The 12,345-nt window shown below is 34.3% G+C and overlaps 1 protein-coding gene across 1 annotated transcript; it reads left to right on the forward strand.

Annotated features, from left to right (window-relative positions):
• The first annotated feature begins 6,666 nt into the window (after positions 1 to 6,666).
• Positions 6,667 to 11,025, forward strand: LOC146944128 (shaggy-related protein kinase eta). The gene is made up of 11 exons (XM_085742542.1): positions 6,667 to 6,846; positions 7,872 to 7,964; positions 8,103 to 8,162; positions 8,243 to 8,515; positions 8,599 to 8,673; positions 8,775 to 8,831; positions 9,271 to 9,411; positions 9,534 to 9,680; positions 9,785 to 9,868; positions 10,010 to 10,111; positions 10,392 to 11,025. Exons 1-11 carry the CDS (start codon positions 6,832 to 6,834, stop codon positions 10,485 to 10,487), a joined length of 1,143 nt encoding a protein of 380 aa, XP_085598668.1. The 5' UTR covers positions 6,667 to 6,831; the 3' UTR covers positions 10,488 to 11,025.
• Positions 11,026 to 12,345: the final 1,320 nt, after the last annotated feature.

Here is a 12,345-nt window from a genome sequence, read left to right on the forward strand (position 1 = left end):
ATCACTATTTTCCCTAGGAGCTATTTGGCATATACCGAAGAGGGTATCAAATAAGTTTTGACCTCAAGAGGGCATTAAAAAAAAAGTAAAAAAATCAACCTTATTTGCGCGACTTAACTCGCGTAATGCGTGACTTAAGTCACGCATAAATACAACGTACGTTAGTTAAGTCACGCTACGTGACTTAACTTGCGCAAGGGCATTTTTGGTACGCTTGCAGGGTGCGAGCAAATAGTGCTGGGTGGAGAGCAGTAATCTAATAGTTTCTATTAGAAATTGTGGTTGGGCCTAACACAACCTCACAAAACCGGCTTGTGAGGTGAGGATTGCCCCCACTTATAAACAAATTGTTAGGTCAACTCCTAACCGATGTGGGACTGTTAACACACCCCCTCGCGCTCAGGATTAGACATCTGAAGCGTGAACATAAATGACGGGTGGCCCGATAACGGAAACCTGATAAATGACGGGTGGCCCGATAACGGAAACCTGATAACAGGTGGCCCAAAGAATCGTGAAGAGGCTCTGATACCATATTAGAAATCGTGGTTGGGCCTAACACAACCCCACAAAACCGGCTTGTGAGGTGAGGATTGCCCCCACTTATAAACAAGTTGTCAGGCCAACTCCTAACCGATGTGGGACTCTTAACAGTTTCTGTATTGAGGAAATGTATGAATATGTCATGTAAATTGAAATATTGTCGTGGAACAAACAAAGCGGTTTTCATATGTATGAAATAGGAAGAAAAAATCTTAGATGGCATCTAAAGAATAAGTACAATGCTACACTGCAAGATTTTAGAATGCAATGTATATTTCCTTAAAACCAGTTTTTTTATGTACTCCCTCCGTCCTTTTTATAGGAGTAGTTTACAAAAATCGCAGGTATTAAGAAAAGTTATTGGAGTAATAAAGTAGTCTCAAATATGTTTGATTGTTACTGGATTACCCTTAATTAAATATTTAATGTTAACTGTTCATATATCAAGATAAATTGTTAGTATTAATAAGGGGTATATTTAGAAAAAAGAGTAATAAATGCATATAAAATTTGTATATGATCTTATATTTAGATACAAAACTTTGTTATAAACTACTCCTATAAAAAGGGACAGAACATAGAGAAGTATCTTAAATAAGTTTGGAATGCATATGGTGGATGGAAAGAGAAAGTGGGTTAAGTCATAAGTGTTTTAATAAGTATTTTATGGACGTTTGTAATGGCAATTTGAAGTAAAAGATTAAATAAAGGTACTTTTGAAATGAAAAAAAAATAATATTGACACTTTAATTACATTTCTTAATCCATGTGTATTTGTTAGAACATAAATGATAACTTGACACATTTTTTGTGACACAATACAGACACCACAGTATAATTATACTGTATTTTCCTTTTTGACACTGTTACTTTATACTTCATTTTTTTCTATTTTTTTTGTTTTGTTTTCTTTTTCATTTCCCTGTGACTCCTCTGCTTATCTCTTTCGCACCACCATCACCGTCTCTGCAACTCGGTGGCCTCCCATTCTCACTCAGTCTCTCCCTCTCGTTTCTCAGTCTCCACCAAACTCACCGTCGTCAAAATCGAACACAACTCCGATTAAAAAAAAGGGAATCAAAGAAACACATATGAATAGTAGATCTAGAATGAATGAAAGAAAGCAGGAGGTGGTGGTGTTAATGTCGCCGGCGCTGGAGGTCCACGATGGGTCTCAGACGGCGGTGAACGGATCTCCGTTGACGAGTGGGAGATAAGGATGCGTTGGCTGTGTGAGTTCTAGATCCGAGAGGGAAGAGAGTAATGGTTGTTGGTGTTGGACGGAGGAGAGGAGGATGGTGGAAGAAAAGAGGTGAAAAAGAAGGGGTCGATGGTTGATGGTGGCTAGTGTTTAGGAGGATGGGACGGAAGAAAAGATGAGAAGGATGGTGGGTGCGGTGGGACGGCGGTGGTTGTGACTGACAAGGACGGTGTTGGTGGTGGTTGTGGTGGTGGTGAAATGTTGTTGCTGGGAGAGAAGAAGAGGTTAACGGGAAGAGAAGAAAGAGAAAGGCATGGAAAATGAGAATAAGGGAATGGAGTTACCAAACTACCCCTCTAGTTCACACCAAAATTATTGTTTTGCCCATGGTGTCTGTATTGTGTTTGTTTTTTTTTTTGTGTTTAGTTATCATTCCTGTTGTTAGAATGACATATAAAATAGAACGGAGGGAGTAGTTTATATCAAACGTGTTTGTAAATGTTGGATTTCCATCCGTCTTGGCCCAACCATGTACAAGTAACATTTGATCTATTGGTTGCCCTGTGCTAGAAACTTTTTGACCCCATAGTATAAAAAGCTTAGGAAATCCCTATAATTGATCAATAACCTAACATTTTCTACTTTTGGTCCCCGTGGTATTATATCGTTTACTGTTTTATTTTTGAAAGACTTGCAAAAACATGCTATGAGAAATCAACAGCAAAAAGAAATTTCTCCTTCCGGCCACATTTATAAGCAAAAAACAGTTTTTTAGGTATATTGAATAATTAATGTATCTGATCTTAAATATGACCGAATACATTAATTATTCAATGTATCTAAAAAGTTGATTTTTGCTTATAAATATGATCGGAGTATCTTAATACAATGTCTATCATGATGACACCATTTCGTAACATATTAAAATTCTTCTTAAGTGGTGATAGATTTGAGATAAAAAAACTTGGTCTAAAAAACAAAACTCAATCCACTTTTAATATAAGCTATATGTCAATTTTGTTCGATCTTTTTTATTACCACTTATAAGATTCTTTCAAAAAGGTCTATAAGAGGATAACTTATATTTTTGACTTAAATATGTGATTAGTCCCTGCACTTTCACCCTATTTTAGTATTGATCCCTGCACTTTTTTTTGTTTGACTTTAGTCCCTATACTTTGAAAATAAATTGCAATTGGTCCCTAGTGAGTCTGCCGTTAAAAAAAGAATGAGGGTTAACAGAGTGCCACATGGCATGTAATTATTGGCCCACGTGGAGCTTTACATTTTTTTTTTGACAAATGGAGTTTTACATAATTCATTTTTTTTGAAAGATAATTCATTAAAAATTAAATAAAAAAAGCTTTCTAAATTTGTTTTAATATTATTTTATTAATTAAGAAATTACTACTACCCAACTTATTCTCTTTCATAGCGTGAATCCACCATCACCATCCAACCTCATCTCCTTCATCATGTTTTGCTTCATCACCATCCAACCCATCTTCTTCATCTCTTTAGAAATTCAACAACCCAAAAACACAAACAAAAACAATAATAAACTCAGAAGTTCAACAACAATGAACCAATCATCATTTAAAATCCTCCAACAAACCAATAGCACAAAAACAACAACAAAAAACCCCAAAATTTTCATAAAAAAAGAAATCACGAAAGGGATTTGAATGTTCAGGGATGACAAAAAGAAAAAACGAATCAAAATCAAACAACAAATTTGGGTTGTGAGAATAAGGGAATCTGAAAAAGAATGTCAAAGAGCTGGACAAAAATTATAGAGGCAGCGCCGAGACAACGAAATTAATGAAGGCATCGTCGAATTCAAAGATCGGAGCAGAGATGTAAGGATGGTAAGTAATAGGGGTGTGTGTGAACTTGTTGTGGAGGAAGAGGGAGAGTGGACAGTGGAATGGAAGAAAAGGGAGCTACGATTCCAAGATGAATAATATGTTTTTTTTTTAAATTAATTAATTAATTTAACGGCTCTGTTACCTTCCTCTCTTTTTTTAACGGCTCATTCACGGTAGGGATCAATTGCAATTTATTTACAAAATGCAGGGACTAAAACCAAACAAAAAAACATGCAGGGACCAATACCAAAATATGGTGAAAGTGCAGGGACTAATCACATATTTAAGCCTATATTTTTTTATCACATTTTATATTTGAGCAATTGATTAAGGAAAACATAAAGTTATGAAACACAGAGTTGTGTGCATTAATTGATATAATTATGTATGAATTATATGTAATTTTAAATGAATCTAATCTATAATTATGTTCCAACTCTGTAACTATTTCACAAAGGCAACCATATTGTGTATATGTTCCAACTGTGTAACTATTTCACAACGGCAGGGGTGGGAACAGGTCAGGCCGTCCGACAGGGGCCTACGACCTAACCTATTTAAAGCTTAACTCGGCCCAGCTCGTTTATCAATAAGGTCAGGCTCAAGCTTTTTATAAGACCTATTTAATTAAACAGGTCAAGCTAAGGCTTGCAAAAAATCCTATTAAACCCATCAGACCGGCCTATTAAGCTTTTCATATATAATATATCTTCCATTATTGTTATTTTTGAAGTTTTTTTTTTCATAAACACAAGCCTTCATATGATTGGTTATTTAGTAGCTGATATATTGATGTGATTAGACCTTCGTAAGAATTCATTATTTAGTAGCAAACATATTTGTGTGCTTTAGGCCTTAATAAGTTTTGGCATATTTAGGAGTAGGCTTACATGTGTTGCCAGACCTTAGCATAAAATAGGCTTTCAGGCTTCATCAGGCCTTTAAAAAGGCCAGGTCAGGCCTCGAAAATGAGCCTATGACGAGTAATAGGTCAGACTCAGGCCTATAATTTTTGAAGTAGGCCAGACTTAGGCCTTACAAAGCCCGGCCCGACCTAGCCCATTTCCACCCCTACACAAAGGCAACCATATATTGCACACAATTTTTTTCCCTCTTCTTTGTACTACTATATTAACGGAGAAATAGGTAAGTTTTAACAATTACTACTATTCTGAGTTGTATGAAATGTCCCTTACATATGATTATCACTAATGAGTTTCTACTATTTCTTTAACTTACATTTGATGCATTCTTCTTTGCTTCTTCTGGGAATATTTTTCTCTATATTACTTCTATTCTAAACTTCTATTTTTTAAAGAGAAAATGTTGCATTAGATTATGAACAATGTTCTATAACAAATACTAACAACAGTTTTAACATAAGAAGGAGAAGGAAGCTATGTTACCAGAGTTGCACTTGCAAATATATGGTCATGATCAACTCCGGTTGACTATACCATTTCAACAATAAGATGCTCAGAGTTGTGTGGTTAAAATCATAGATAAAAAGTTCACATGTAGTTAGTAGTTAGACTTAGATATGGGATGAGATCTTATGGTGTCGTTTAGCTATGAGTTTGAATGGTTGAGTATCACTTTGTTGTTAGGAACCAAACACATTTTTAATTAAATCTATCATCTCCTCTCTTTTGAACCAAACATATATCTCTACTCCTTTTCCTTCATTAAAATCTCTCCTCCTCCCCGGTGAACCAAACAGACCCTTAGGCTTTGTTTGCGAGTTTGGAGGGGTAGGGAGGGGAAGGGAGGGGAAGGCTTGGAAAAGGAATGAGCAAGTGGAAGAAATAGAGGAAAATGGGAGGGGAGGACTTTGGGGGGTTAACTTTTCTTCATAATACTAAACCCTCCTCATTTGGGGGAACTAAAAAATTGCATTGGAGGAGGGTTTTGGGGGGTTTTGGAGGGTTTATATGAATTCTTCAAATTTAATCTATGTTGTTATCTTATTTTAAAAATTAAAAATATAGTAATCATATGCATTAATTTATCATTCTCTAAAAAACTACTCTTTTAAATTTTTTAAAAGATTTATCCATTTTCCCTCATATTTTCCACCCCTCAAAACCTTCTTTTCCCCTCCCCTCCGAACTCGCAAACAAAGCCTTAGAGTATTTTTAATAAATAGAAGAGATAAGTTTTGTATTATTAAATTGGTTGTGGTGATTGTTGTTATAGAAAATATACCAATACACATGTATTTATACCAGTTCTAAACCTCATTTTGGAAAGAGTGGTATTATTTGAAGAATTATTTCTATGACAACTTTTGAGACAATTATACATTTATAAAGAAAAAAAGGTATTGACAGAAAAACCAAAACAGTAGAGAGAGAAATTAAAAACATAATATAAATACGAGAGAGAAAATTATTACAAAAGTTGTCAAAAAATGATTGTACAAATAATATTTCTATTTTGAAAAGCATGAAGTTATACACAAATCTAACTAACTTCTATGTGTAACTACATCACCACTAATCTCCAACATAACTTACTTATAACTAAAATATATTTTACAAACTCAACTAATTCAAAATCACTTTATGTAATCGCAAAACCAAACATACGCTAGCTTTATTAAAAAAAAAATCAACAAAAGTTACATCCAATCCATACTTGTAGTATTATCGATTAAAACTCAACTAAGTACGAATACTACGAATACAATTTTTTTTTGATAAACGAAACAACAATAGTTTTAAAAACTCATGCATAAAAATAGAAAAATTGAAGTTCAAACTTCGATCACGCATTTAACTTGACAATTTTGACGTTATTATCTATCGAGAGATGATGACATATTCATATGAACTCAACTTTCAATCAAGTACTAGTAGTATAGTATTAAATAAAAAGAAAAGACATATTTTTTTGACCGACAGATTAAATTAAGCACGTCTAATGATTGTATTAACAGCAAATTGTTGATAATCAACAAAGCTGGTCAATGAAAATAGCAAAAGTCCAAAAAAGAAAATTAGGAAAAAAATAATAACAATAAAGAAAAAGAAAAGGTAGACAGAAAAGAAAGGGGAGAGAGAGAGAGAAGAAAAAGAAGAGCTGGAATCACATGGACTTGTCTTTCCCTTGCTGGGTCCTCCATTCTCTTCTTCTTACTTTCTCTTCCATTCTCTTCTTCTCTCTTTCTTAGATTCATTCTTCTCTTCTCTTCTTTCTTCTCCCCCTCCTCCTTCAACCATGTCTGAGGATAAGGTACTTTTTTTGTAGCATAAAAATCCCCTTTTTTTTTAGCTTTTTGGATTGGTTGGTGAAAAAGCTGTGATCCATGAATGCTAAAATTGAAAAAGCTGTGATTTTTATTGTTTTTGTTGGATTATGAAGGTGTAAATTCATCTGGGTTGTGTGATTTTTGTTTATTTTTTTTGTTAGTTTATGAAGGGATTGTTAGGGTTTGTTATTTTGGGGGAAATTTGATTTGTTGCTAAAAATTTGGTGTTTGAGGTTAATAGATAAAACTCATTTTGCTTATTTTGAAGTTGATCTATGGGTTTCTATGAAGTTTTAATTTTTTTTTCTTTATTGAACTGGGTTTTGCGTGTTTTTTTTTTTTTTTTTTTTAAGATTTGTTTGTTGCCGACAGTTATGTTATAATCAGATCATGGTTCTTATGTTGGTGTTGGACTCTCAAGGTTTTGTTTGTCTGTCATGAATCTGTGATTGGTTGTTAGTTTTGCTTTATGTGTAGTTTATTATTTTGATTTGCGATTCTGATGAACATGTTTTGGTTCTATTTGTTGTTATCTGTTGCTATCTGTTGTATTGTTTTAAAATTTTAAGATATTTTAGCAAAATATTCTGTTGTGTTGCTTTTTTGTTTCTTACATCAATTTTTTCAATAAAAGTTTGTCAAAAACTAAGTTTGTTTGTTCTCTGGATTGAGTGCTGCTATAGTTCTTGGTTGCTTGGTGTTTAGTTTTTAGCATCTTATTTCCTTCATCGTCTTTGTGTGGTATCATCATATGTTGCGTACCAGATTTGTTTCTTCATGTTATATCTTTTAGAAACTTACCTTTTGTGTTATTGAGTATGTTGTTGATATGTGATGGTTTAATTAATTGTGTATCTTGTTCTTCATGATAGTCTTTACTTACTATTTTTGATGTGTTTATCAATTAGTTAATCATATTTTTTCTATTTTTAACCTCACTTTGAAATCAAACCATTTATAAGTATTTTGTGAGCAATTCCAAATTCTTATGTTCCATCAATTTCAACAGGAGATGTCTACTTCTGTTATCAATGGGAATGATTCCCTCACTGGTCACATTATATCTACAACAATTGGAGGCAAAAATGGAGAACCAAAACAGGTATTGTATTCTGTAAATCCAGTTTTTGCTGATAATGTTTCAATTTTGAGATTGAGTGATTTGCTGAGTTGTTAACAGTTCCATTTGATAATTTTTCCTGGATTGTAAGTTTGACATCTTCTTCAATGGTTCTTGTAGACTATTAGTTACATGGCAGAGCGTGTCGTAGGAACTGGATCATTTGGAATTGTTTTCCAGGTATGCTAAAGCTAGATTCCTAATTGTTGTTGTCTCCACCATTTTTTTTTGTCGCATGCTGAGTTTTTTCTTCCTCTTAGGCAAAATGCTTGGAAACTGGAGAGGCAGTAGCCATCAAGAAGGTTTTGCAAGACCGAAGATATAAGAACCGTGAACTACAATTGATGCGTGTGATGGACCATCCAAATGTGGTCACTCTGAAGCATTGTTTCTTTTCAACTACAAGTACGGACGAACTTTTTCTGAATTTGGTGATGGAATATGTTCCAGAATCCATGTACCGAGTCTTAAAGCACTATAACAATGCTAATCAAAGAATACCGATCATCTATGTAAAACTTTATATGTACCAGGTATGCCTTTAACTTTCTGGTGAACAAAAACTTCTCTAATTCATTCATTCATTGGCTGATATAAACTTGTGGTGGGCGTGCAGATCTTCAGGGGGTTGGCTTATATCCACACTGTTCCCGGAGTTTGCCACAGGGATTTGAAACCTCAAAATATATTGGTATGTTAATATTCTGTTGCTGGATATACATTGGAAGTCAGAACTCTTTCATAAATGTAGTAGTTACTTCTGGCCCTGATTTTATTATGTTTGTTCTCCAGGTTGATCCTCTCTCACATCAAGTTAAGCTATGTGATTTTGGAAGTGCTAAAATGCTGGTATGTTGACCTGCTCATCATATTTTAATATGCATAGTTTTCTTTCTTCGGTGTGTACCTGTATTTTCTTTTCTCATTTTGAGTATTCAGTAACTTAGAATGTCAACCGATAATCAATAAATTTTCTTAAAGTTTTGACACTTGTAGATGAAGTGTGTATAATTATTACATTCTTTGGGTGACGTCTTTCGCTGCTCAACAACAAGCTTTGGAGCCTCCTTACACTCGATTTTATTTATTTATTTTTTTTATTTCAAAGAATTCATAGTACTTTCATATGGTTTTCACCTTTTGTGGAAACCAGCATATATTGTTTTTTAGGACGGTCTTTTCATGCTCTTTATGTATCCAACTTATCAAAGTCTTTTCATACTATATCCAAGATTGTATATTGGAATTCTTGTGGTACTGACTTTGGATTTATTTATTTTTTGGTCAGGTCAAGGGTGAAGCTAATATATCATACATATGTTCTCGTTTCTATCGAGCTCCAGAACTTATATTTGGCGCCACAGAGTATACTACTTCAATTGATATCTGGTCAGCTGGATGTGTCCTTGCTGAACTGCTTTTGGGCCAGGTTTGTGCCATTATTTTGTTTTCATACTCACAGTCGTCACCATCATCATCTACTGCAAAATGATGTATTTCTATTAGCATCTGCCACCTACGTGTCATCTAATACAATACTATCTTCTGTAGCCGTTATTCCCTGGTGAAAATGCAGTGGACCAGCTCGTACATATTATAAAGGTGCTTGGAACACCCACCCGGGAGGAAGTACGCTGCATGAATCCCAATTACAATGACTTCAGGTTTCCGCAAATAAAAGCACACCCATGGCACAAGGTCTGCATCTTTCTCTTCTGACTGCTGATTTTTTAGATGATCAAAATTTGAGTTGCTTTGAAAATATTCTTGCATATTCTAATATTTCTTCCTAAATTATGCAGATCTTCCACAAAAAGATGCCTCCAGAAGCTATTGATCTTGCTTCCCGGCTTTTGCAGTACTCCCCAAGTCTTCGTTGCACTGCGGTGAGTGGTTGACTGCCCTTTCTCTCTTCCTGTATTCAAGAACACATTGCTTACATTAGTTTATGTTTCTTCTGAATTCGATTAATCAGTGGATAATTTTTTATTAGAAAAATTAGCTTATCAAACTATTTTGTTATGCAGCTTGAAGCTTGTGCACATCCTTTCTTTGATGAACTTCGAGAACCCAATGCTCGCCTGCCAAATGGCCGTCCTTTTCCCCCTCTTTTCAACTTCAAACAGGAAGTAAGTCCTTAAAATACTTTCTTGGTCAGATTTTTTCTGTAGAAGTAAACTTTATGTGCACAGTTTCAAAACCAAGAATAAAATTGATAGTAACTATTTTACAAAGTTCTGAAATTTTCTCTGGACAATGTGTATACACAAGATTCATCTTGGTTTTTCTTACACAACTATGCATCGAGATAATAAAAGATACGCACTGTTAATCATTTTGTGATCGCAATAGCATCCCTACTTAAACAAAAATGATGGTAAACTATAATGTAACTCTTCTAATTTACAGTTATCAGGGGCATCTCCAGAGCTTGTTAATAAGTTGATACCTGATCACATAAAGCGGCAAATAGGGCTACAATTTGTCCAATCAGTCGGATCATGATGATAAGCAATAGGAGGGACAGTGTATACTAGTCGATAAGTTAAAACAAAAGTGGCACCATTATTTTTGTCTAAGTTATCATGTTCTGTGGCCTGGCCAGTGTAGTTTCACGCTGAACCCGGACCGAAACACAGGTTACTGGATGGCTGCAGTTGATCCCTCAATATATGTGTATACCTTTTGACTCTATCTTGCTTCAGGGGAATCTATATTTTTCCCCAAAAGAATAGCTTTTTCCCTTCAATGTTGTTGTAAAATGTCTACATGATGTCATGGTATAGTTGGCCTAAATTGGTCAGAAAATGCTTTTGTGAGGGGAAAACCAAACCCTTAGCTGGATGGTGGGTCCCATATAAACAAGATGGGTCTTTGGAGTTTTGATGATGGTATTGATGTTGGTTGTTGGGTTTGGTTTTCTTAACTCTTATCATGTTAATATGTGCTTGATTTCTTTGCAATGTTGCCAGACGAGCTACCTTCCTTATCAAATGTAATATGATATCTGTTCCTTTTAAATATGCTACCTTCTAGTGTTTCACATTTGTTTTTACTATTTGTTAAATGTTTGTTTTAATTGACTTGTTGGAACTTATTTACTAGCATAAGCACCTGTGATACTAATTGTGTGAACTTATTCACAAGTTGTTTTTGGCTTATTTCTAAGTTCTTCATAATAGTTTATGAAAACAACTTATAGATTATACAAAAACAGTTTGATGGTGTTTTATTCCATGTTTTAGAAATGACTCGTGCATAATCCCTTATGCTATAAGTTGCAAATAAAACTGTTCATCCAAATAGGTTCTAATTATTTAAATTCGAGCTGTTAGCTCAATATTATGTTTTTGTTCCATATTGATTGTATAAAACATCCGTTTTGGCCAGGTTTTATGGATGTTATTTTGGCCTTTCATTATCTATACATTGAAGATGTGCAAAACTTCATATCTTAAGATTTAAGCCTAACCAGTAGATATTGAACGTAACATTTTGATTTTTCTAAAATGGATAGACTTCTAAGTGAAGGGTGTGAATGATGTGGTCTTGACAATCTTAAAATTAGCTAATTTTGGGTAAGATTTTTAGATATTGTACGTGTAATTGGAATGAAAATGAGTTTTCACATGATAATTTGGAGTGGAAACCCTGGTCATAGCAATGGTCTGTATAGCCACATATGTCCATAAATTGTTATTTCCATAAGTCCTTCAGAATAATAGTTTACTCGTACCCCTTACCCCCCACAAAAAAATAGTTATACACAGAAGTATCCATTGTTAATGACCTTTTTTTTTTGTATGGCCGGGGTTTGAACTTTGGACCTTGCATATTTCATGCATTGTCTATATCAACCGAGCTAAGCTCACGAGAACATCCATTGGTAATGACTTGAATATAACAGAATGCTCTAGTATATACTCCCTTCGTCCCTATATGTAAGCATCTTTTTATTAGATGCAAAGGGTGCTTACATAGACGGTGGAAGTATTTAATTTAAAATGTTGCTCCCTCGGAGCTCTATCATAAACAAGAGTTTACTTTTTATTTGAGCCCTTAAAAAAAAGGGTTAAATATGTTATTGGTCCCTACATTTTGCGCGACTTTGAATAATAGTCCCTACATTTCAATAAATGTTTTTAAAATCCTTACATTTTTACTCCGTTATCATTAATAGTCCCTGCCGTCAATTTCTTCCCAATCACCAAACGGAATGCTGACGTGGCATAATGGTGGATATTTTTTTTTTAATCCTATAATAAATAATATATCAAAAGCTACGTTAATAAACTAGGCCAAAGTATTTTTTTTTCTCTTCCTGAAACTCACCAAACAAAATCCAGAATCAAAGGCAACTTGA

The sequence above is a fragment of the Medicago sativa genome, chromosome 2 (assembly GCF_051527215.1).
Source record: "Medicago sativa cultivar Bolivia chromosome 2, Bolivia_mono, whole genome shotgun sequence".
Lineage (NCBI taxonomy): Eukaryota > Viridiplantae > Streptophyta > Magnoliopsida > Fabales > Fabaceae > Medicago > Medicago sativa.